The sequence below is a fragment of the Dermochelys coriacea genome, chromosome 4, assembly GCF_009764565.3.
Source record: "Dermochelys coriacea isolate rDerCor1 chromosome 4, rDerCor1.pri.v4, whole genome shotgun sequence".
NCBI classification, from domain to species: Eukaryota; Metazoa; Chordata; order Testudines; family Dermochelyidae; genus Dermochelys; species Dermochelys coriacea.
This window is the reverse complement of record NC_050071.1, coordinates 139,672,010-139,694,099: the sequence shown is the minus strand read 5'-3', so window position 1 is coordinate 139,694,099 and position 22,090 is coordinate 139,672,010. Positions and strand designations below refer to the sequence as shown.

General features: G+C 38.9%; 1 protein-coding gene across 1 annotated transcript in view; it reads right to left on the bottom strand.

Annotated features, from left to right (window-relative positions):
• Nucleotides 1-22,090, bottom strand: part of ATRN (attractin) — a 262,010-nt gene that overhangs the window by 158,774 nt on the left and 81,146 nt on the right. Inside the window, 8 exon segments of the mRNA XM_038398370.2 lie at nucleotides 316-400; nucleotides 6,227-6,381; nucleotides 7,687-7,870; nucleotides 11,148-11,391; nucleotides 12,263-12,353; nucleotides 13,959-14,127; nucleotides 15,292-15,497; nucleotides 19,878-20,006. Coding sequence (XP_038254298.2) covers nucleotides 316-400; nucleotides 6,227-6,381; nucleotides 7,687-7,870; nucleotides 11,148-11,391; nucleotides 12,263-12,353; nucleotides 13,959-14,127; nucleotides 15,292-15,497; nucleotides 19,878-20,006 — 1,263 coding nt within the window.

Below are 22,090 nucleotides of genomic sequence, written 5' to 3'. Positions count from 1 at the left end.
GAAGTATTTGGAAGGAAGAGGAAAAACTCAATTTTGGACTGATTAAGTTCTAGAGATGAGATGGCAATAGTGTCTGGTCTAGTCAGAGAAGAGAATGAGTCAGGGCAGCTAAAAATAAGAAAGGTTATAGGTTGGAAATCTTCAGCAGAGATGCAAGTTGAAGCTATGACAGGAAGTAAGGTCACAGAACTTGAATTTGGTTTCCAGTTGGAAGTTCTCAGTGACCTTATAAACAGATGCATATATGTTTGCATATGGGCTCATTTAACTACACAGTATGCAGATATAAAGCAAGACTTTTTTTTGTCTTCTGACCTGTTACTCAGCACAGCAGAATGTCCAAATCTGTCCACATCATGATGGAGATCAGGTCGAGGAAGTACTGACCAATGATCACAAGCTAGGATTAAGGAAAGCTCACTTCAGAAAAGTTCCTCTAGCATAATTAATAACTGACATTTAAATAGCACATTTCTTCCTGAAAGATTCCAAAGTACAGTACTTCAATAGCTACACAGAAACCATTTCATCCCTCACCACAATGCAACCACCTTCTACAGTGGAATGTGATAGCTGTTTAAAAGCACAAGGCACAACACACAATACAACATTTCACGATAAAGTGAACACTGTATCCATTTGAAACTATCTTAGAGCCAGATACAGTCTGGCCCTTACACGGGTCTCTGGTGGGCAGGAGTGCAATAAGCCTTCCCTACGCCATCATGCAACCTGCATAAGGACTGGGCACAATAGCATTCCCTGTGCTTCAGGGAGTTAAGGAACTGCTCTTATCCCTACTTTCCCATGAAGCCCCCAAAGAGGAGGAGATGGTATGCAGTGGTTCTTCCCCAACCTTCGCACCCATCCATGCAGATGGGGAGTAAGCTGTACTGCTGGAGAGCTAGCTACTCCTGCTGGCCTCACTTTGAGGGACTCACTTCAAGGACTTTGGGAGAACTATGGGTAACAGTTTGTGGGTTGTTTGTTTGTCTGTTTTAATTACTGGAATTAATCACCAAAAAATGAACCTACTTTTTACCTGTTTATATGTGAACATGCTCAATTTTGCCCTGAATGAACATAATGTGGAGCAAGGACTTTAAGATATGTATACACATATAATTATTATTTTGCAATTATGTGATTTGAGGGTAGCCTGGCATAATAGTTTTGAGTCATGATTTTTTTTTAAAACTACTGTGTGATTATTCCATTCTTTTCTTTTAGCATAACATAGAATCACAGAACTTGAAGAAACCTCGAGAGGTCATCTAGTCCAGTCCCCTGCACTCAAGGCAGGACTAAGTATCTAGACTATCCCGACAGGCGTTTGTCTAACCCGCTTTTAAAAAATCTCCAATGATGGAGATTCCACAACCTCCCTAGGCAATTTATTCCAGTGTTTAACCACCCTGAAAGTTTTCCGAATGTCCAACCTAAACCTCCCTTGCTGCAATTTAACCCCATTGCTTCTTGTCCTATCCTCAGAGGATAAGAACAATTCTTCTCCCTCCTCCTTGTAAGAACATTATATGTACTGGAAAACTGTTAGCATGTCCCCTCTCACTCTTCTCTTCTCCAGACTAAACAAACACATTTTTTTCAATCTTCCCTCATATGTGATGTTTTCTAGACCTTTAATCATTTTTGCTTCTCTTCTCTGGATTTTCTCCAATTTGTCCACATCTTTCCTGAAATGTGGCACCCAGAACTGGACACAATACTCCACCTGAGGCCTAATCAGCACGGAGTAGAGTGGAAGAATTACTTCTTGTGTCTTGCTTACAACACTCCTGCTAATACATCCCAGAATGACGTTCGCTTTTTTTGCAACAGCGTTATACTTTTTACTCATATTTAGCTTGTGGCCCACTATGACCTCCAGATCCTTTTCCGCTGTACTCCTTCCTAGGCAGTCATTTCCCATTTTGTATATGTGCAACTGATTGTTCCTTCCTAAGTGCAGTACTTTGCATTTATCCTTATTGAATTTCATCCTATTTACTTCAGACCATTTCTCCAGATCGTTTTGAATTTTAATCCTATCCTCCAAAGCACTTGCTACCCCTCCCAGATTGGTATTGTCGGCAAACTTTACAAGTGTACTCTCCATGCCATTATCTAAATCATTGATGAAGATATTGACCAGAACCGGACTCAGAACTGATCCCTGTGGGACCCCACTCATTATGCCCTTCCAGCATGACTGAACCACAGATAACTACTCTCTGGGAATGGTTTTCCAACCAGTTTTGCACTCGCCTTATAGTAGCTCCATCTAGATTGCATTTCCCTAGTTTATTTATGAGAAGGTCATGCTGGACAGTATCAAAAGTTTTATTAAAATCAAGATATACCGTGTCTACCGCTTCCCCACTATCCACAAGGCTTGTTACCCTGTCAAAAAAAGCTATCAGGTTGGTTTGACACTATTTGTTTTTGACAAAAACATGCTAACTTTTCACCTTATTATCTTCTAGGTGTTTGTAAATTGCTTGCTTAATTATTTTGCTCCATTATCTTTCCGGGTACAGAAGTTAAGCTGACTGGTCTGTAATTCCCTGGGTTGTCCTTATTTCCCTTTTTATAGATGGGCACTATGTTTGCTCTTTTCTAGTCTTCTAGAATCTCTCCCATCTTCCATGACTTCTCAAAGATAAATCGCTAATGGCTCAGATATCTCCTCAGCTCCTTGAGTATTCTAGGATGCATTTCATCAGGCCCTGGTGACTTGAAGACATCTAATTTGTCCAAGTAATTTTTAACTTGTTCTTTCCCTATTTGAGCCTCTTCTGATGCTTCCTCATTTTCACTGGCATTCACTACATTAGACATCCAATCAGCACCAATCTTCTTGGTGAAAACCGAAACAAAAAAGTTGTTAAGCACCTTTGCCATTTCCACATTTTCTACTGTTTTTTTCCCCCCCTCATTGAGTAACGGGCCTACCCTGTCCTTGGTCTTCCCCTTGCTTCTAATGTATTTGTAGAACGTTTTCTTGTTACCCTTTATGTCTCTAGCTAGTTTGATCTCATTTTGTGCCTTGGCCTTTCTAATTTTTTCTCTATATACTTGTGTTATTTGTTTACATTCATCCTTTGTAATTTGACCTAGTTTCCACTTTTCGTAGGACTTTTTTGATTTTTAGATCATTGACGATCTCCTGGTTAAGTCAGGGTAGTCTCTTGCCATACTTCCTATCTTTCCTACACAGTGCAATAGTTTCTTCTTGTGCCCTGAATAATATCTCTTTGAAAAACTGCCGACTGTCTTCAATTGTTTTTCCCCTTAGACTTGCTTCTCATGGGAGCTTACCTATGAACTCCCTGAGTTTGCTAAAGTCTGCCTACTTGAAATCCATTGTCTTTATTTTGCTGTTCTCCCTCCTACCATTCCTTAGAATCATGAACTCTATCATTTCATGATCACTTTCACCCAAGCTGACTTCCACTTTCAAATTCTCTACCAGTTCCTCCCTAATTGTCAAAATCAAACCTACAACAGCCTCTCCTCTCATAGCTGTCTCTATCTTCTGAAATAAAATATTGCCTCCAATACATTCCAAGAACTTATTGGATAATAAACTACATTTCTGAGTGCGGCTTATTTACTTTGGTTTCTCATGTAATTTCTTTCTTTAGGCACTATGAAGAAATCACACAAGACACAGAGAACCCACTAATTAGCCAAAGGAACAAAAACAGAAAAAGTTAGCTAAATTAAAGTGCTATATGTTGGGCCAAGTAAAAGGGAATGCCATGGAGGCTAATGTCCAAAAGACTGCACACTTCTTATCCCTGCCAGTCTAGGTAGAACCTCTCTCATAGTTTGGCTTCTTCAGCATCAGAAGAAGAAGACACTGAACTTTGTTAATTGATCTACAATTAGTTGACATGTTTCATAAGACTGAGAAACTGGAAATCTCTATGCAATTAATAGAGAAAAGTCAGTATTTTGTTCGGGAAGAAAATCTAAAGAGCTCCAGACTGTTGACAAAGTCTTTAATATAAGGTAATGCTATGTTGCATCACAGGTTGAAGCCATTGGAAAATAAATCCACATCCTCCAACAGGTGCGCAAATCGACTTACAAGATGGTGCAGTGAGAAATAACCCTATTATTTCTTTAGGAAAGTTATTTGAGGAACTGTGGGGTAAGAGATTTGATCTGCCACTACCCTTCCACAAAGAGTCATTTATTTACCTTCTTCCTGTGCCATACCTAGACAAGAAGGTGTGGTGAGAAGAAAAACAGTTATGACTCTACTAGCTGCATTTAATGCTCTAGCAAATGGTTATTCTGAAATTGATTTTTTTTTTAAGTTATCTACTCAATTGTTACAGGATGTAACTTTTTCTGACATCATTCATAAGACTAGCACACATGGTTCAAGTTTGTAATGGAAGACTTCAGCAAAATTGGACCATAATTTGTAATTTTATATCCAGCAAATTGTGAGTTATGAGGGGCCAAAAAATATATTTTTCTAGAGAATTAGGAGACTTGGTATGTTTTGCTTTCTAAGCTCCTTTCTCAATCTCTAACAGAAGATCTAATACTGGAAAAAACTAATGGTTTAGAAATTACTAAGAATTCTCTCCTTCCAACCTGAGATTTACAATGTATCGATTATCCAAACAGAATATATGTACTGTCAAAATATACAGCTTTACTCAGTAATTGGTATAACAACAGTTTGATAGGGCAAACATTAGAGATTTATTTTTTTCTCCTTTTGCGGGGAGAGTAATTGTATTCATGGCCTTACTGTAAATGATTTTTATGTTGACCTTTTAAAATGATAAATACACCGGACCCTTGCTAGAACGCGCATCTATATAGCGCGAATTCACATATAACGCGGTCGCAGCCATGGATCCCAAATTTAATTACTTTAATTGCAATTCATTTTAACGCGATCCCCGCGTTAACGTGGTACCGCACATGGATCCCAAATCCTGCGTCCTAGCGAGGGTCTGGTGTAGTTTAAAAACTTGCTTAAATCAAGAAGTCAAAATTCAGAATATTAACCCTATTACCGGGAATCAAGAAGGGATTCTTTACTTAGGGGAATTTCAGTACGTGAGATCTATCCTTTGCTGTATTTAATATCTAAGGGTATGTCTACACTGCAATTAAAAACCCACAGCTGGCCTGTGTCAGCTGACTCAGACTTACAGGGCTCAGGCTAAAGGGGTATTTAACTGCAATGCAGATGTTCAGGCTTGGGCTGTAGCCCAAGCTCTGCGCCCTTCTCACTCTGTAGGGTCCTACAACCCAGGCTCCAGCCCGAATATGTATACCTCAATTAAACACCCCCTTAGCCCGAGCCAGTTGCAGGTGTTTAACTGCAGTGTAGCTATACCCTAAGATACAGCGATTTGAATTCTGTATGGTGCTTTCTCCTAAAATTTCAATTCTCTGGATATGCATGTATTTTCTCTTTTTAAATAATTTCACCTCTTATGTTTATTTAACATAGTTTCTGGACTAGGTATTTGCAAATAAATGCTGCCCTCTTCTGGCTACACGAAGTCACCAATGTCTAATCCTTTAGAAATAAAATCCAGTCATTTGGCTTGGTTATTCAATAGCACTTGCAGAGACATTTGGATTTATGGAGCGTACACATTAATCAATCAAGATTTATCTTGTTGTGATGCTTTATATTCAGGAGACCCTGCTCCTAGACCTAAGGTCAACTAATAGAGAATGCTGACTACATGGCAAGCTCTAGCAGCATCCAGTGTTAGTATTTGTCATGACATACTAAGTTTCTGTTACATCATAGATACAGCGTTTAGGAGATGCCAGAGTAGTTCCCCGGATGAGATGTTAAATCTATATCCTTTATGCTAATGTGTGTGGTTTACCCAAGCTAAACATCCCCAAACACTTTCCAAAATGAGTAAACAACAAACTTATTCCAACCATATACCTCCTACTCAGAGACGGGGTTTTAATATTCAAGGTTGTATGTGAGCTCCTACTGACTTTGTAACTGCTCCTGTACTGGCCTACAAAATCGCTGCACTGCTAGTATCCAGTTCAATTGTTTTGAAATGTATAGTAAATCAAGTTAAGTCAGTCTTGCCTGCATATGCATTCTCCTGCAGTATTCTTACAATAAAATTTGGTATCATTACACAGCATGTAAATTAGTCTTTTTAAAGACAGTTATCTCTTTTCATCTCTATGAAAAAGTTTTTGCTTGGGAACTTACCAATATCATATGCCATAAAATCTGAAGAAAAGCACTTAGCACCATGGCTCATTGATGTGTCATTGTGTGTATTTCCTCCAAACACCAGCATGGTTCCACTCATTATCACAGCAGTGTGCAAATAGCGGAAAAATCTACTATCTTTAAGAATCGTCCTTCAGAAATTAAAACACACACACACATTTTTTTAAGAAACTAACAACCACCTGACAAAGACAAAGTGATTTCCAAACCCACTTTGGAGAGAGATTTGTGGTGGCAATCCATTTACTTATTTTTCTAATATAATATGCAATGGCCTTTTCTTTCCAGTCTGCTCCTTGCCTCCTATAATTTGATCTCCTCTTCTCAACTACCCTCCCTCCCCCCGATTCTTGGGGCCATATTCATTCAGTGGCATTCTACTGAAACTTCTTGTCCTGGACAAGGATGTAATACATCGATCTGCCACCTCCAGTCTTCACCAAAAAACAATATTTAGCATATGGTCAGCAACAGCTGTTGAACCAAAAACTACCTGGGAGAATTTCATGATTGTCCTGGTGGTTAAAAAACCCTAAGCCAACCCAAAAGGGTCATCATTTAAATTGGATGCTGTCCCTCCCTCAACCTAAGCCAAATATCTTGACTGAAACTTCTGAACTAGTAATACAGCTCTTCAGATTAATACATGTAAAATTGGATGCCTCATCCATGATTAAATCATGGACAGCATTAATTATATTAGCCACTGACCTTGCATCAAATCAAAAATAACAACAGTACTGAGAGCTAAACACAGCAGTCTCATCTGCGATTTCCTCCTTGTTTTGAGAGAGCCTTAAAAGGTTTGGGACGGAATGCATAGCTGACTGAATATCAGTTTCCTGGCTGTGAGGGTTCATGCCACTAGAACCAGCAAAGTTGTAGCTGGGATGCGGCTGGACATCAACATTGTGACTATAGTTCATGTAGACGGAAAGATTTTCCCTACCTGTAAGTCACATTTCTACAACAAAGCACTCAACAATGCAGCCCAATGACCTGCTCTGATGTGGAATAGCGAGATGAGTGCTGTGGTGCTTCCTGCATGGAAGAAGTTTCTGAGCACTGCTCTGCTCCTGGACGGAGGCTGGAATACAAAAGCCTGTTGAGCAACCAGCCAAAAGCATGGGTGGGCTTTTGAAGCACCACTCCCCTTGAAGGGGAGGAAAGTGCTCAGAAAAAAATGGGCTGCCAGAAGGCAGTTTAGAAGATCTTATGGGATGTACCACCAGTCCTGAGAAGGGAGGGAAGTGGAAGCCTGAACTTCTAATTTAGTTGGGCAGAAAGGAGTGGACTCACAACCTGAAACCTAAGTCACAGAAACCAGTAGTATTCTATCTTCAGTTTAATTAACCAGGTAATACTTTATTGTTCTGCAAATAGCCAGTACTCAGACATTACATGCAGATGAGGTCAGAAGGTGAAAAGATACTTACCACATCCGTGTATCAATTTCATATTTATATAAGTCATCTGCTAATCTATACTTGTTGGCACTGAATGCTTTGTAACCTCCATGGATATAGATTGATTTGGTGTTTGGATCGTAAACACTGCTGTGACCATAGCCTCCCTGCACCAAGGCTCCACTTGTTTGTAAAATATTCCATGTATTTGTCGCTAAGAAGAGAATGAAACTTGTATGTGACAAAAGACATGTAATGTATCAGCACTGAAAACAGGTCAACAGATTTAGCTAGGGAACAGACTCTCCCTTAACTCGAAACCATTAGTACTGCATACGCCATAGCTACAGCTTCTCTTTATCTTTTATTGTTTAAGAGCCAGTCTAAGTTACTCCTCAAAGGGGAAAAAAGTGCCTACTCAGTGGGTAAGTTAGCTGCCAAGAGGTATTGTGCAGTCTAATTCTTTTAATTAGAACAGGGATCGGCAACTTTTCAGAAGAGGTGTGCCGAGCCTTCATTTATTCACTCTAATTTAAGGTTTCGCATGCCAGTAATACATTTTTACATTTTTAAAAGGTCTCTTTCTACAAGTCTATAATAGATAACTAAACTATTGTTGTATGTAAAGTCAATAAGGTTTTTAAAATGTTTAAGAAGCTTCATTTAAAATTAAATTAAAATGCAGAGCCCCCCAGACCAATGGCCAGGACCCGGGCAGTGTGAGGGCCACTGAAAATCAGCTCGTGTGCCGCCTTTGACATGCGTGCCATAGGATGCCTACCCCTGAATTAGACCATAAGCATTCTCCTCCAACAGTCATTCATTAAACTTCAAAGACAAGCCAAGAGAGTGAAATATAAAAAAAACATTAAAATAATCTGTCACATTTCGGTGACATCAAATCACCACTAAAGTGACTTGATTTGTTATGGCAAATCAATAAGCACTCTTTTTGAATATTCTATAGATGTAAATCAAGAAAGCATAGAAGCCAAACTCACTGGGATATATTTTTTAAAAGAATGCCCGCCTGGTGGCCTAACTATAGTATTCTTCATAGTCATGCTCGAGAGCCCAAGTGTGATTGATGGCCCTGGTCTCTGACTCTCTGGAATGGCAGGGTTTGGGAGCATAACAAAGGAAACATCATAAGCCTGAAAGAAGCATTTTACCCAACTAAACACAAAAACTTCTTCCCCTCCCCTCCCCCCCCAATTAAGGAGCTCTGAATGCCGAGAGGCTCTGAATGAAACGCTATGCAGACTTCCCAAGGCAGGCAAATACAGGAAGAAACAAAATAAATTCAGGGTTCTCACAGATATGCAAGAACTTCTTCCCCAAAATTAAAAGAAACGAATGATGTAGCCTTTGGAAACTTATGCACCTTAGTGTCTAAGAACTAGGAAGAAAACCATATCGGAGTTCCCACATCATAATTTTCTAAAACAGCAGACTCTAGCTCTGATTAAAGTCTATCTCCCCAAAGGTATTTTTCCATACAGGAAATATAAAACTGAGGGTGAAGGAGACTCCCCTAATGAACCAAGACCGTCTCTTGGTTTGTTTCTATCAGAATCATTGCCTCTGACAATAAATCAGGACACAGTTGTTGTTCATATATCAGGAGGCTGTGTTTCCTAGATACCGAAAAAAGTTTTGGACTGTTTTTATTTAAAGGAGAGGGTAACACAGGGTGAAAAATGCCTCTTCTCAGCTTTAATACTAGGCCACAATCAGCTGTATAGATTTTTTGCCAAAGTAATGCTGATAATTTGAATGACCCACAAGGGAGATTTTGGTATCCATATTTGCCATAGCCTCTGATGCCACCATTCTACCTGAAAGGGGGTTTCACTACCTGAAAGGGGGTTTCAAAGAGGATGGCTCTAGACTGTTCTCAATGGTAGCAGATGACAGAACGAGGAGTAATGGTCTCAAGTTGCAATGGGGGAGGTTTAGATTGGATATTAGGAAAAACTTTTTCACTAAGAGGGTGGTGAAACACTGGAATGCGTTACCTAGGGAGGTGGTAGAATCTCCTTCCTTAGAGGTTTTTAAGGTCAGGCTTGACAAAGCCCTGGCTAGGATGATTTAACTGGGACTTGGTCCTGCTTTGAGCAGGGGGTTGGACTAGATGACCTTCTGGGGTCCCTTCCAACCCTGATATTCTATGATTCTATGATTCATTCAACATGGCAATCTAGAAATCTTGTTTCCTTTTGCCCACTTCTTAAGAAAAATCACAAATTCCTATCATCAGCTATTTCAGATACAGTAACTACATCCCAGCATGTTATCTAATGGCACTGCATGCCTAGATTAAACAAAAAGTTCTCCAAGTAAATCAAAAAGTCAAACTAATTCCAGGACTGTGACATTAGAGATTTAAAGGAGAACTAGTAAAAAAAAAACTCTGTAGTGGCTAACTACAAAATTTGGCCCCAACCAAATGTTGGGTACTATGCTTTAAAATCAAGATAAAACTTCAATGAATTAAAGAAGTAAAAAAGTTATTTATGAAAATGAACTGGAAGAGCTGACACATATATGAATACAATGTATAAACCAATAATATACTGCAAAAATTATGATTTGCTGTTTATAGTACGCTAATAGTTATAGGCACCAATTGAGATCAGTGCCTTACTATCTTGGACATTGTATATAAATACAGCAAGAAACAGCAACCATCTGGGAGAGCTTACAGTCTAACTTTTATATCTGAACGTCTCTAAAAACTGATCAACTTCTGAGATACAAATAGCTTTTGATGAAGGTATGCATGTGTGTGAAATACAATACATGAAACGTGAATCCAGTCACCCCCAAAGAGGATGATGCTACATAATGTTTTATCTGGGCGCTAAGTACTGAATGCAGCAATATATACACAAGAAAAAAAGGCATCCCACTTGCAAGCAAAGAACAGATTTGTTTTAAATTCATTTTATAATGAATCTGACTCAATTATTCACATATCATGCATAATGAAAGCTGCTACAAAAGAGTTTGTAGCTTTCTAAACATCAAGAAAAAAAACATGGAGAGTTTGAAGTTTCATTCTGGAGGCATGGTAGGGAGACACCATGGTGGGGAGACACCAACACTTCCCCAGTCCAGAAAGGCTCTCCACAAGCCCTGCAAGAGTGTGGCATTCCTAGTATTTTAGTTACATTTCTACTTTGCTGTATATTTTTAGAATGCTTTCAACAAAACTCAAGGTTGCTTCATAATCACTTAAACTTGCCTCATACTTCATTGCAGTTCTATCACATTACTGGATAGCCTTAAGGGGTACATGCCTTTCTAGTCACTGTACAGATATTCAAGCATTTTGTACAAGGCATTAGATTCAAGTTCTAAAAAATATACTGTAGAAAAAAAGGAAGAAGTTGAACATCAATAAGTTCAATATTCTGTTTTTGCATAGATCTGATTAATGGTTGCAAACTGAACACTGAAATTCAAGCAAGTGGTAAGACTGTACCTACCAAGGTTGTATTCCTGCATATTGCTGATATATCCATACAGAGGGCAGTGCCCAAAGATGACGAGCATCACAACACTGCCATCTTCCAGAGTGACAACGTGTGCTGAGTGGCCAACAACTGCATACTGCTCCTTGGCTTTTGGGGTCACTTGAACCCATGACTCATTGTGTATATGGAATACCCACAGCTGTTTGGTCACATTCCCTGTTGCATCTATTTTTCCTCCATACATATAGATTTTATTCTGGAAAAAAGTTGGTTTAATAAAGAAATGGTCAGACTTTTTGGCCATTAACACACCACACATACAAAAGAAACAAACTGCTATGGTTTATAGTTCCCCAACAAATGTCCCCACATATTGTGCAATATGTGCAGATTTTTACTAACAACAACTCCTGCTAATGCTAATGGAAAGTTAAATGAAAACGTCTCCTAAGCATTATGGAAGATACAACCATTTCACTGTTAAACAAAAATTAAGAAAAACTGTTTCTCATTTTTCCTTCTAAGTATAAGGTAAATAAAACTATTTGAATTCTCCTCAGCCTCACTCTGGAAAAGGACTACAGTAATGTACCTTTTTCTCGTTAACTATTAAGGAGTTATGGTAGAGTTTAAGAAGGCCAATGCAAATCTAGGGCAACATCTGTCCACCTCCTCCTGGTCTTATTCAAATTATGTTGTCTGATGTACAACGTACTTAAGGAGGAAAAAAATAAGTTCCCTATGCTATCCTCTCTATCTCAAGAAAAATAAAAATGAAAAGTATATTACTTTAAAAGTCTATGACTACTAAGCAAGTGAAGAGCCTCAAATTAGTTAAGCAGTTAGGATCTAACGAAAGATGACCAAGTCTGAAATTATGCTAATATACAAATGACACATCCAGCCATATTCTTTGTATTTGTATTCAAAAAAATTCCAACGCAATGTATATGCCACTAAATTTAACTGTCTGGTAGGATTACCTTAAGGTGAACTTTTTGTTTTCTTTTCTTTTATCCCTTGGGCTGCCCTTGCCACTCAGCTAGGTGGCTTCTCCCAAGACATTATATACACAGAACTAAAACAACTGAAAGCAAGATTTAATTAGCACTAATAAAACTACCTACCTCATGTAACGCCAATGAATGACCATATCTAATCTCTACAGAGTTCACAGTACTGTTCAGTGAAAGCCACTCCTCAGAAACAAGGTCATACCTGTATAAATGAGAATTTGAGTTTTTTCTGTGTAATTTATATACAAATTTACCAGTCCTTCTCAGGATTTGTTAGGAAAGATATATTAATAAAAGTGTGAAGACACATTGTTACAAATTATATATAAAAAAATCTTTTATGGATAAAAGTCAAACTTAAGCAGTATACTTTAAACAAATATACTTTTGTTTCTTTACCATACTTAGTGTTGCACTTCCCTATGCAAAACCAAGAGTGACAACATTCACAACAGAGCTATACCAATTTATACCAACTGAGGATCTGAGGTGTGTCAAAAATAGGTTCTACAAAAGCTCAGGGTAAATTCCAACATTTCTAAAGAAAACCATCAGTATTCACAGCATAATATTTTGTAATTACACTTTCATCATTCAACCATAAAAACTCTCTCTTAATTTGGCAAGGGAAATCAACAAGAGAAAGACCCCATCACAAAAAAAGTTAATTGGCTTTACATCTAGGGAAGTAGCTATATTTGCAATGCTTACATTCATGTAAAGAAAAATCAGCTTTAAGATAAATCTTTAATGAAGTCTATCCGCATATGTCTAGTGAGACGAAAAAACAAGGCAAGACTTTGAAAAAGTAGTTAGTGAAAATGAGGATGGACTGCCTTGCAACGATGTGTGAATTTTCAAATGACCTTCAAGTATGGCTTAGAGAAACTGCTACTTATGGACCAAACGCTGTCCCAAGTTCTGAATGCATGACTCTCACTGAAGCTGACGGAAGCTATATGTATGCATTTTAGGGTAGAATTAGGCCCTATATCTGTTAGTTTGTAACACTATCTGGATCAAGAGGTGGTTTAAAAGCTTTCCACAGAGAATATCAGTGTGCACTTAATGATAATGGTATAGAAGACATAACAATATTCTTCACAACAGTGGGTGTCATCCTCATTTTACAGATGAGGGCACAGAATTTAAATGACTTGCTCAAAGTCATACACTGAGTCCGTCCCAGTCTGGTGCCTCCTCCATTGAGATATGCTTCCTCTCTTTCTAAGTGCAAATATCCATTTCAATTAGCCAATAGAGCTTCATTGAGCAGTCACAGCCTGAAATCATGCAGGTTAAATAGCAGAAACTGTTTTATTAGAAAAGGAGTACTTGTGGTACTTTAGTCTCTAAGGTGCCACAAGTACTCCTTTTCTTTTTGCGAATGCAGACTAACACAGCTGCTACTCTGAAACCTGTTTTATTAGAATGAGTTAATTCAGATGGCCTCTGAGAGGATGTAGACTCGACCTCACTGAAGGTGAGGCAAGACAGAATTTGTGGGGCTTATGGATGAATATACAGAGAATAATAATAATAATAATAATAATGAGACAGGATACTGTTGCAGGAAGGATGGAGTAGGCCAGCACTTACTGAACCTCAGGACTCTGTATGAAGTTTTTCCAAAACTAGCTCCCAACAAACATTAGTAAACTCATGTTGACAGATCCTAGCTTTGCATAGGGCGCAGGTCTGGACACAGTTTGCAAGGTGATATTTTCTAAAATTAATTCTTGACATCTAATATCCTCTTGTAGTTGGAAAAACAAAAATGATATCAAGGTATTTGGGTTTTACTCACGCTAAAACCATATGGGAATCGGAATGATTGAACATGTAGCCTCCAACAACCCACATTACATTGCCATTGACAACAGCTTTGTGAGACGCTCTGGGAAGCTTTGGACTAGAGTATTCCTCACGAGTCCAGAACGACTGATTAGCTGGTACAGGGAGTGCACAGCCAGGACCTTTTAATGAAAAATAAGTTTAAAATGTTGAGAAACACTGTTACAAACATACATGTAAGTGACCATTTATGGATAAAATAAAGCTTCAAAGTAGGAAAGTAAGGACGCAGCTTGTAGCTGTGCCATGTTGGGTGGCAATTTCATTGCAGATTTCACAACTTAAGCCCAATACTTGGATGGTAGACCTCAAAAACACTGAAGCTGGGGATTCAGTAAAGAGAAATCTTCCCTCTCTGACAGTACTCAACCAGTCCTCTAACACATTATTTGGAGGCACAGTGTACATAAGATGCAGTGTACATAAGATCTGGGCCCTAATCACCTGTAGCCATTAAACATTCCATAGGTTTTTCCCCCAGGAGTAGAACTGTTATCCTTGATGCTCTGGTAAATTTGGATAATCCCTGGTGCCCTGGATTTGGATAATTTAATTTTGCTTATCTAAATTCCTTCTAAAATTTCTGCCAATATTCTATTCACAATTCTTTCTCTAAACTAATTTGCAGTGTTGCTATATGCCGTCAAACAGCTGCTGTGCTTAACCCTAAAGGTGGCTATATTTCATTACTATACACATTCACTTCTTAAAGTATTTGGGGATTTTTTTTTAAATGTGACTGACTAATTTTAGCTCTTAAAATATACAAAGAAAATCAATTTTATGTGAGAAAATGAACATTGCAAGAGGTGAAATTATAGGGGTTTTTAATTAAAAATGGAGCACAGCTCCACACTTCAGTGTGGCAGTACCTGAACAGAATTAGAAACAAATACGTTTCATGTATTTTTGAGACAAGTTAAATCCTACCTGAAGGCTCAACTTTGCTTTCAGATACAATCGTACATCCTTACGTCTTCTAAGATCGCATTCACTTGCTCATATGGTCAGTAACTTAGCTCCCTTCCCCCCCCCCCCTTTTTTTTTTTTTTTTTTTTAAAGAGATACATGGTAATGTTTGAGAAAGCAGGATCAAGGCTCTGATGTATGCAGGTGAGCAAGGTACAGCAGGGAGGAGAGTTGAATCAGAACATCTGCTGAGTGAAAACATCTGCCAGACACTATAATCTCTGCAGCATGCAACCCTGATTTAACTGCAAATGTCCCACAGAGAAAAGCATCCCCCTCTTAGCAAAAAATCTCTTCCTGTTTATCAAGGCACTTACCTTGCCAATCTGAATAGCACGAGCATCCTTTGGTCCCATTCATGTTGCACTGACCTCTCACAGGATATCCACAATCATCTGTGCAATAAGGAATATCACACGCCTCTCCTTTCCAGTGTTCAGAACATTCACATTTAACAGTGTTACTGTCGTTACTAAGTTTGCACTCTCCTCGTCCAGAACAATTATTGGGACACATGTTGAAACTGCAAACATGGGGAAAACTACATTTGTCAGCAGTTCAACTGACTACCAAGTCTTGCCTCTTATTACACAAAGAGCTGCTGAACAATGTTAATACAAAGGTATAAATGTTTGTTCTACATGTCTCTGCTGAGATAGGATTTGAAGTTATGGGTCTATACTTGTTTTTGGTCTAGCTAATATTTTAAGTAGTAACATTAAGAGCAATTTCTATAACTGAGTCCCAAATTAGGTGAGCTGATGAGGAAACTAAGTGATTCACTAAGTTCTTAAAAAGAACAGGAGTACTTGTGGCACTAACAAATTTGTTCATCTCCAAGGTGCCACAAGTACTCCTGTTCTTTTTGCGGATACAGACTAACACGGCTGCTACTCTGAAAACTAAATTCTTAGTGCTCAGCAGAACAACTGGTACTTTACTGCGAGTCCCAAAATAAATGACTGACAAGTTATGCTTTTCGGATTTGAACCGCCTTTGTAAAAAGTTTTGTTGATTTGGTCCATAATTTAAAGAGCTGGCTCGCTTAACAAGTTAAATCTACAGCAACGCTTCTAAAACAATCCATATATATGCCAGTTATTTATAATGAAAATAAATCACCTCAACACCACTACAGTGAAGGATTTCATCAGCTCACATGAGGGCTTTGTGGTAAGAGTGTGATTTATGCATCAGAACTAGTCCCAATTACACTTTATTCTGGGATTCGCTTAACAAATGCACCACAGGGTGCATGTCAATAACCCAGCCACACACATCCCCTTGAATCATGGTGCACACAGTCACTCAAGTGGAATCAACTATGGGAAAACTAGTCCTCCAGTATTTTTAAGCAATATCTCTGTTACAGATTCACATTCAGAGGGCCTTATTCTTTATCAAATCGTGGATAACTGATCTTTAAATAACCACTGACCTTGCATTCAACAACATGAATCAAAGATAGGGGTCACTATCCAAAACCCCATTCTCCTGTACAGAGGCTCTGACTTTCTAATTTCCTCAGGGGTGCTCGAATCCCACTCCACCCCAGGCCCCGCACCCACCCCACCGCTTCCCCCAAGGCCCCACCCCATCATGCCCCCACTCTGCGCCTCCCCCAAGCACGCCCTGCCCTTGCTCCACCTCCTCCTGCCCAGAGCCTCTTAAACACCGCTGAGCAGCTGATCACCAGTGAGTGGGAGGCCCTGGGAGGAGCTGATAGGCAGGGCCGCCGGTGGGTGCTGAGCACCCAGTATTAATTGGCACCTATGGTCTTGTAACAGATTAAACCAACTGCACAAAGACTAAATGAATAAAAGGATTTCACTCTCCATTATAGTAAGGGTCAGAGTGAATTTCAAAGCTTGACTTTGAATTAAAACTCCAGCAACAATACTCTGAGCTGGTTATAATACATCCAAATTTAAAAACAGAAAATCCTTGCATCCTTTCTGTTAAGGACACATTAGAAGGAAGTCTCTCACCCATAACACACAGAACAATCAAAAATCAAAACAAGATTTTTTTATTTTATTTTTTAAAAGAAAATGTTCTGAAATGAGATTGAGCATGTAGAATTAAGGGAAATTTTAAAATACAGCTTAAATATAGCAAGTTATATCCACCTTCTTTTAAAGGAAGGCAGTTTAGTTGTTAGTGAATTTATTCATTGCATTATGATGTTGGAGTCTCCCACCATAGTTGATGTACGAGAGTCAGTTTGTTTCAGTGCATCTTGTACAAATGTAAACTCACGAGGGATCCACAGATGCGTCCACATCTCAAGCAGACATGGCCTCATGTTTTTGGCACAGCTTGCTTTCTTCACTCACACTTCTCTTTGGAAAAAAGAAAAGGAGTACTTGTGGCACCTTAGAGACTAACAAATTTATTAGAGCATAAGCTTTCGTGAGCTACAGCTCACTTCATCGGATGCATCCGATGAAGTGAGCTGTAGCTCACGAAAGCTTATGCTCTAATAAATTTGTTAGTCTCTAAGGTGCCACAAGTACTCCTTTTCTTTTTGCGAATACAGACTAACACGGCTGCTACTCTGAAACTTCTCTTTGGCTTTTTTCGGTTCTACCATTGTTATTGTCACAATGTAGTATTGGCAGCTGCCAGTAGATGGTATCATGGTTTTTGGTTTCAGAGTGAACAAGATTTTCAAAATTAGATGTCTAAAATAAGGCTGCTAAACAAGTTTTGGCATGACTTTAGAAAGTGCTGAGTACCCTCACCTCCCGCTGCTGGAATGCTCAGCACCTTTGGGAAAAAAACAGACCACTTTTTAGGTGCTTAAATGTGGATTAAGAGCCTAACTTTAGGTATCCAGTTTTGAAAATCTTGGCCAGCGAGTTTAAGCAAAGGGCTCTCTAGCAGACAAAATGTATTAAGTCAAAGGAAAGCCTGGGAAGACACGGATAGCTCAGCTGTAGCTATACCATGTTCCTCTGAGTAAGTAGCACTCCATCCACTCGCTTCTGACTTCTTTTCCTATTTAAAAACAGCCCAATATAGATAGTTGGTTCACATGACAAATGCATTTCACAGGTTGATACACATTTAACAACCAGGGATGCTTAAGCTTTTCCTGTGGGCTCTGTAGACAGTCATTTGCAACTGAATTTCTTCAACCAACCAACCAACATTAAATGTTACCAAGAGCTAAAAATTCCTGCACATGAACACCAATTCACACCCACAGTAAAACAAATCCCACTCCATACAAAATCCTCAGACACAACTATATTGAAATAAAATTCAGAGGCTGTTACAGCCACAAAGCAAGAAATTCAATTAAATGTCCAATACCATGAGTATCTCTACTAGCATGTGTACACCAGCTTCTTCTACTTATGTCTCTAAAGTGACCATTCTGCAAATAATTAGCCCATTAGGGAATAGCCTAAAAGGAATTTAAAAAAAACAGCATTGAGCATAAAGTACACTGTAGCAAATGTTCACAAAGAACCAATGCATAATGCCTCTTAAAATTATGAACAGGGAAAGTGAGGAAGTTTCTTCATAGTCATTAGTCCCTGACGGGTAGCTCTGCTAAGGCAGCCCAGTAACCAACTGGAACTAAGATGGTCTTAAGCTTTTTAGAGATGCCCCGACACATTTCTCTTTACTATATAGGTTTAGTCCAGTGGCCTGAGGGAAATTCTTGTGTGTATGCAGGAATGTAGGGAGGAGAAACGAAAAAGCGTAAGAAGTCATATGCATAAAGGGGATAAATTCTATTGATTGCATGTGATTGTAGAAATGTAACATTTGCTCAAAAATAGTCACTATTACTCATGTTGCATTTACCCAAGTTTACAATCCACATGTGAGATTAATGTTAGTGACAGAATATTAGACACCTTACACAAATTATGTGATTAATTTGCCTCTTGGCCTTCCAAATAAGCTATTTATTAACTTCATGTGTTAAACCATCCATTACAAAAAGTTCACATGAACATATTTACCTTTCTAGAAAAGGTAATGAAGGATTAAAACTTAAATTAACTTCCAGTTTCATGTTTCAAGGGCAGCTGCAAGTACCAAGAGAAACAGAGAAAAGACATAAATCATAGGACAGGAAGGTAGCTCCTGGGTAATTGAGCCCAGATCCCTCCTGTCTCAGGCAATGCTATCATGCCGTCCCATTCATAAACATATCAAGCTTTGTCTTAAAACTAGTTAGGCTGTTTGCTCCCACTTCTCCTATTAGACCGCTGTTCCAGAACCTCACTTCTCCGATGCTTAGAAACCTTCTAATTTCCAGCCTAAATTTATTCCTGACCAGTTTAACCCCATTTGTTCTTGTGCCAACATGGTCTTTCAGTTTAAATAGCTCTTTTCTGCCCCCCAGCCTTTGCTTTGCTATGTTGACCAAGCCAAGCTCTTTTAGTCTTCTCCCATGAGATTAATGAGGAGTCCAGTAGCACCTTAAAGACTAAACAGATTTATTTAGGCATAAGCTTTTGTGGGTAAAAAACCCATTTCTTCAATTGCATCTGAAGAAGTGGATTTTTTACTCATGAAAGCTTATGCCCAAATAAATCTGTTAGTCTTTAAGGTGCCACCAGACTCCTCATTGTTTTTGTGGATACAGACTAACACAGCTACCCCTCTGATACTTGGTCCCATAAGATTGGTTCTCCATATCCCCGATCATCCTTCTCTGCACCTATTCCCGTTTGAACTCATCTTTCTTGAAATATGGTGACCACAACTATACACAGCTGTCCAGGTGAGGTCTTGCCAGTGCCTTGTACTGTGGAATTCATACTTCCCTGTCCCTACTGGAAATACCTCTCCTGATCCATCGTCGGAGTGCATTTAGACTGCTCTTTCAATACAAAACATTTAAATTTCCTCAAAACAATTTGGAAGAAGTATTACTTACTTATAGGTGATGTTAAACCCTGTCAAATTATAGGCAGCATCACTAAAGAAATGGAGTAGGACATAGCCAGAAGTGGCTACAACTTCTGGGATTGTTTCATTGCCATCCCTCTCAGGAACAATAAGACCACTGAAAAAGAAAGATAATGTACGACGTTACATATACAGTCATGGGAGCATAACAATTATAGTAACTCCACTATACACGTGTCTCATGTATACACATGTATACATGTGTAAAAAAATAAATTCAAGACACAGGCCGGATGATTTCTTAAATTCGATCACTTTGAAGTATTATTTATTTACAATAATAACCAAAGACTTTAATATGGAAATATTATCAGATTTAGTGTTTTGTTGAAGAAACTCCTTAAAAATATCTTAAGAGGGGGAAAAAATGATAAAGCCCTTAACTTCTTAAATATACCTTGGATTTCTCCAAAGCAATTAACTTAGTCTCACATGACATTCTGATTTTAAAAAATTGCATTACATAGAATTAATAGGACACATAATTAAATGGATTAAAAACTAGTCATTGACAGTTCTCAAAATGTGGTTGCTAATGGGAAGATATCAATGAGTGGGACATTTCTAGCAGGCTCCAACAGGGATCAGTTCTTGATCCAAAGCTATTTGACATTTTTATTGACTATCTAGATGATGATAAAAAATCTTTGCTGGTTTTGCAAATGACAAAGATTGGTGGGATAGTAAATAAAGAACACCAATTACTATTACAGAGTAATCTGAATCTCCTCTTTATATGGTCAGAATCCAACAAAATCTATTTTAATGTAGACTAATGCTGGGAACAAAGAATGAAGGATGGGAGACAGTCTTGGAAAGCAGTGACTCAGAGACTATGGGATCACTGTAAATAATCACCTCAACATGAGCTCTCAGTGCAATAGTGTAGCAAAAAAGGGGTGCAATGTGATCTTTGGATGTATTAAAAGGGGAAAATTAAGTAGAAGTAGGAAGCAATCTTGCTTTTGTAGACACAACATTGACAGGACTGCTACTGGAGTGCTGTGATCAGTTCTGCTCTAGGACACGTCAAGAAGAATGCTGAACTCTCAGTATTTACAAGGAAGAACACAAAAATAATCCAGGGGCTAGAAATAAACCTTATGATGAAAGGGTTAAGGAGCTCAATTTATTTGGCTTATCTAAGAGAAGGATGACAGGTGACTTGATCACTATGTTGCATTGTACGCACAGAAAAGGTATCAGATACCATGGGCTTTCAACCTTGCTGAAAAGGCATAAGATTAAATGACTGAAAGCTGAAGTTCAATCTTAAAATAAGATGCAATTTCCTAGCAGTGTGGGTAATTAAACATTCTAACAGTTTACATGGGGGAAATTCTGGTTACCTGCCAGAAGAGGAGTTTTTGTCTTGTCTTCTTGTTCTTGTATTGTATAACAGGAGTTCGTGTTATAAAAATGTATTGTCCATATGTGTATTCCACTCGAGGTATGCATGTGCTCCAGGCACCTGAGACAAAGATTTTTCATTAAAAAAATGTCCATTGGTCCACACCTGTGCCCATCACCTCCTTGTGCTCCAAATCAAGGGCACAAGGGGTGGCGCAGAATGACTGCCTCTCTAGTTCTTCTTACCACGAATCACCTTAGGAAAAAACATCCAAAGAAAAGGGAAAGGAGAGTGGGTAGTGGAATATACTTAGGGACTCTGGATCTCAAAAACTTCAGTTACTGTAAGGTAAGTAACCTCTTTTCTTCGAGTGATGGTCCCCATGTGTAACTTGGGTTGACTTCTAAGCAGTACTCCTTGAGGAGGAAGATGCAAGGAACCTGCTGTACCATAATGCAGGCCGCTGTGCCAAAGGATGCGTCTGCTGAAAAGCTTGTTCCAGGGCACAATGACTACTAAGGTATGCAGAACCTCATACTGCTGCTCTACAGACCTCAAGAAGAAGAACACTGAGGTAGCCTGGTCTCTGGTTGAATGGGCTCTCACCTTAAGAGGGTAGTTGTCACTGCCAGCTCACAGCAAAGCACATGCAAAGACCATGAGGCGATTGCCTCCCTTTTATATGTTGAGCAAAGGAGATGAATAGTCTAGGAGATTTCCTTGTGTTCTGCAGGTAGAAAGCCAAGGCCTGATAAACATCCAGAGTATGGAGCTTCTGTGTAAGGGGTGTTCATTCTCTTCCCTCCCTCACCCACACTGATGCTGGTTCC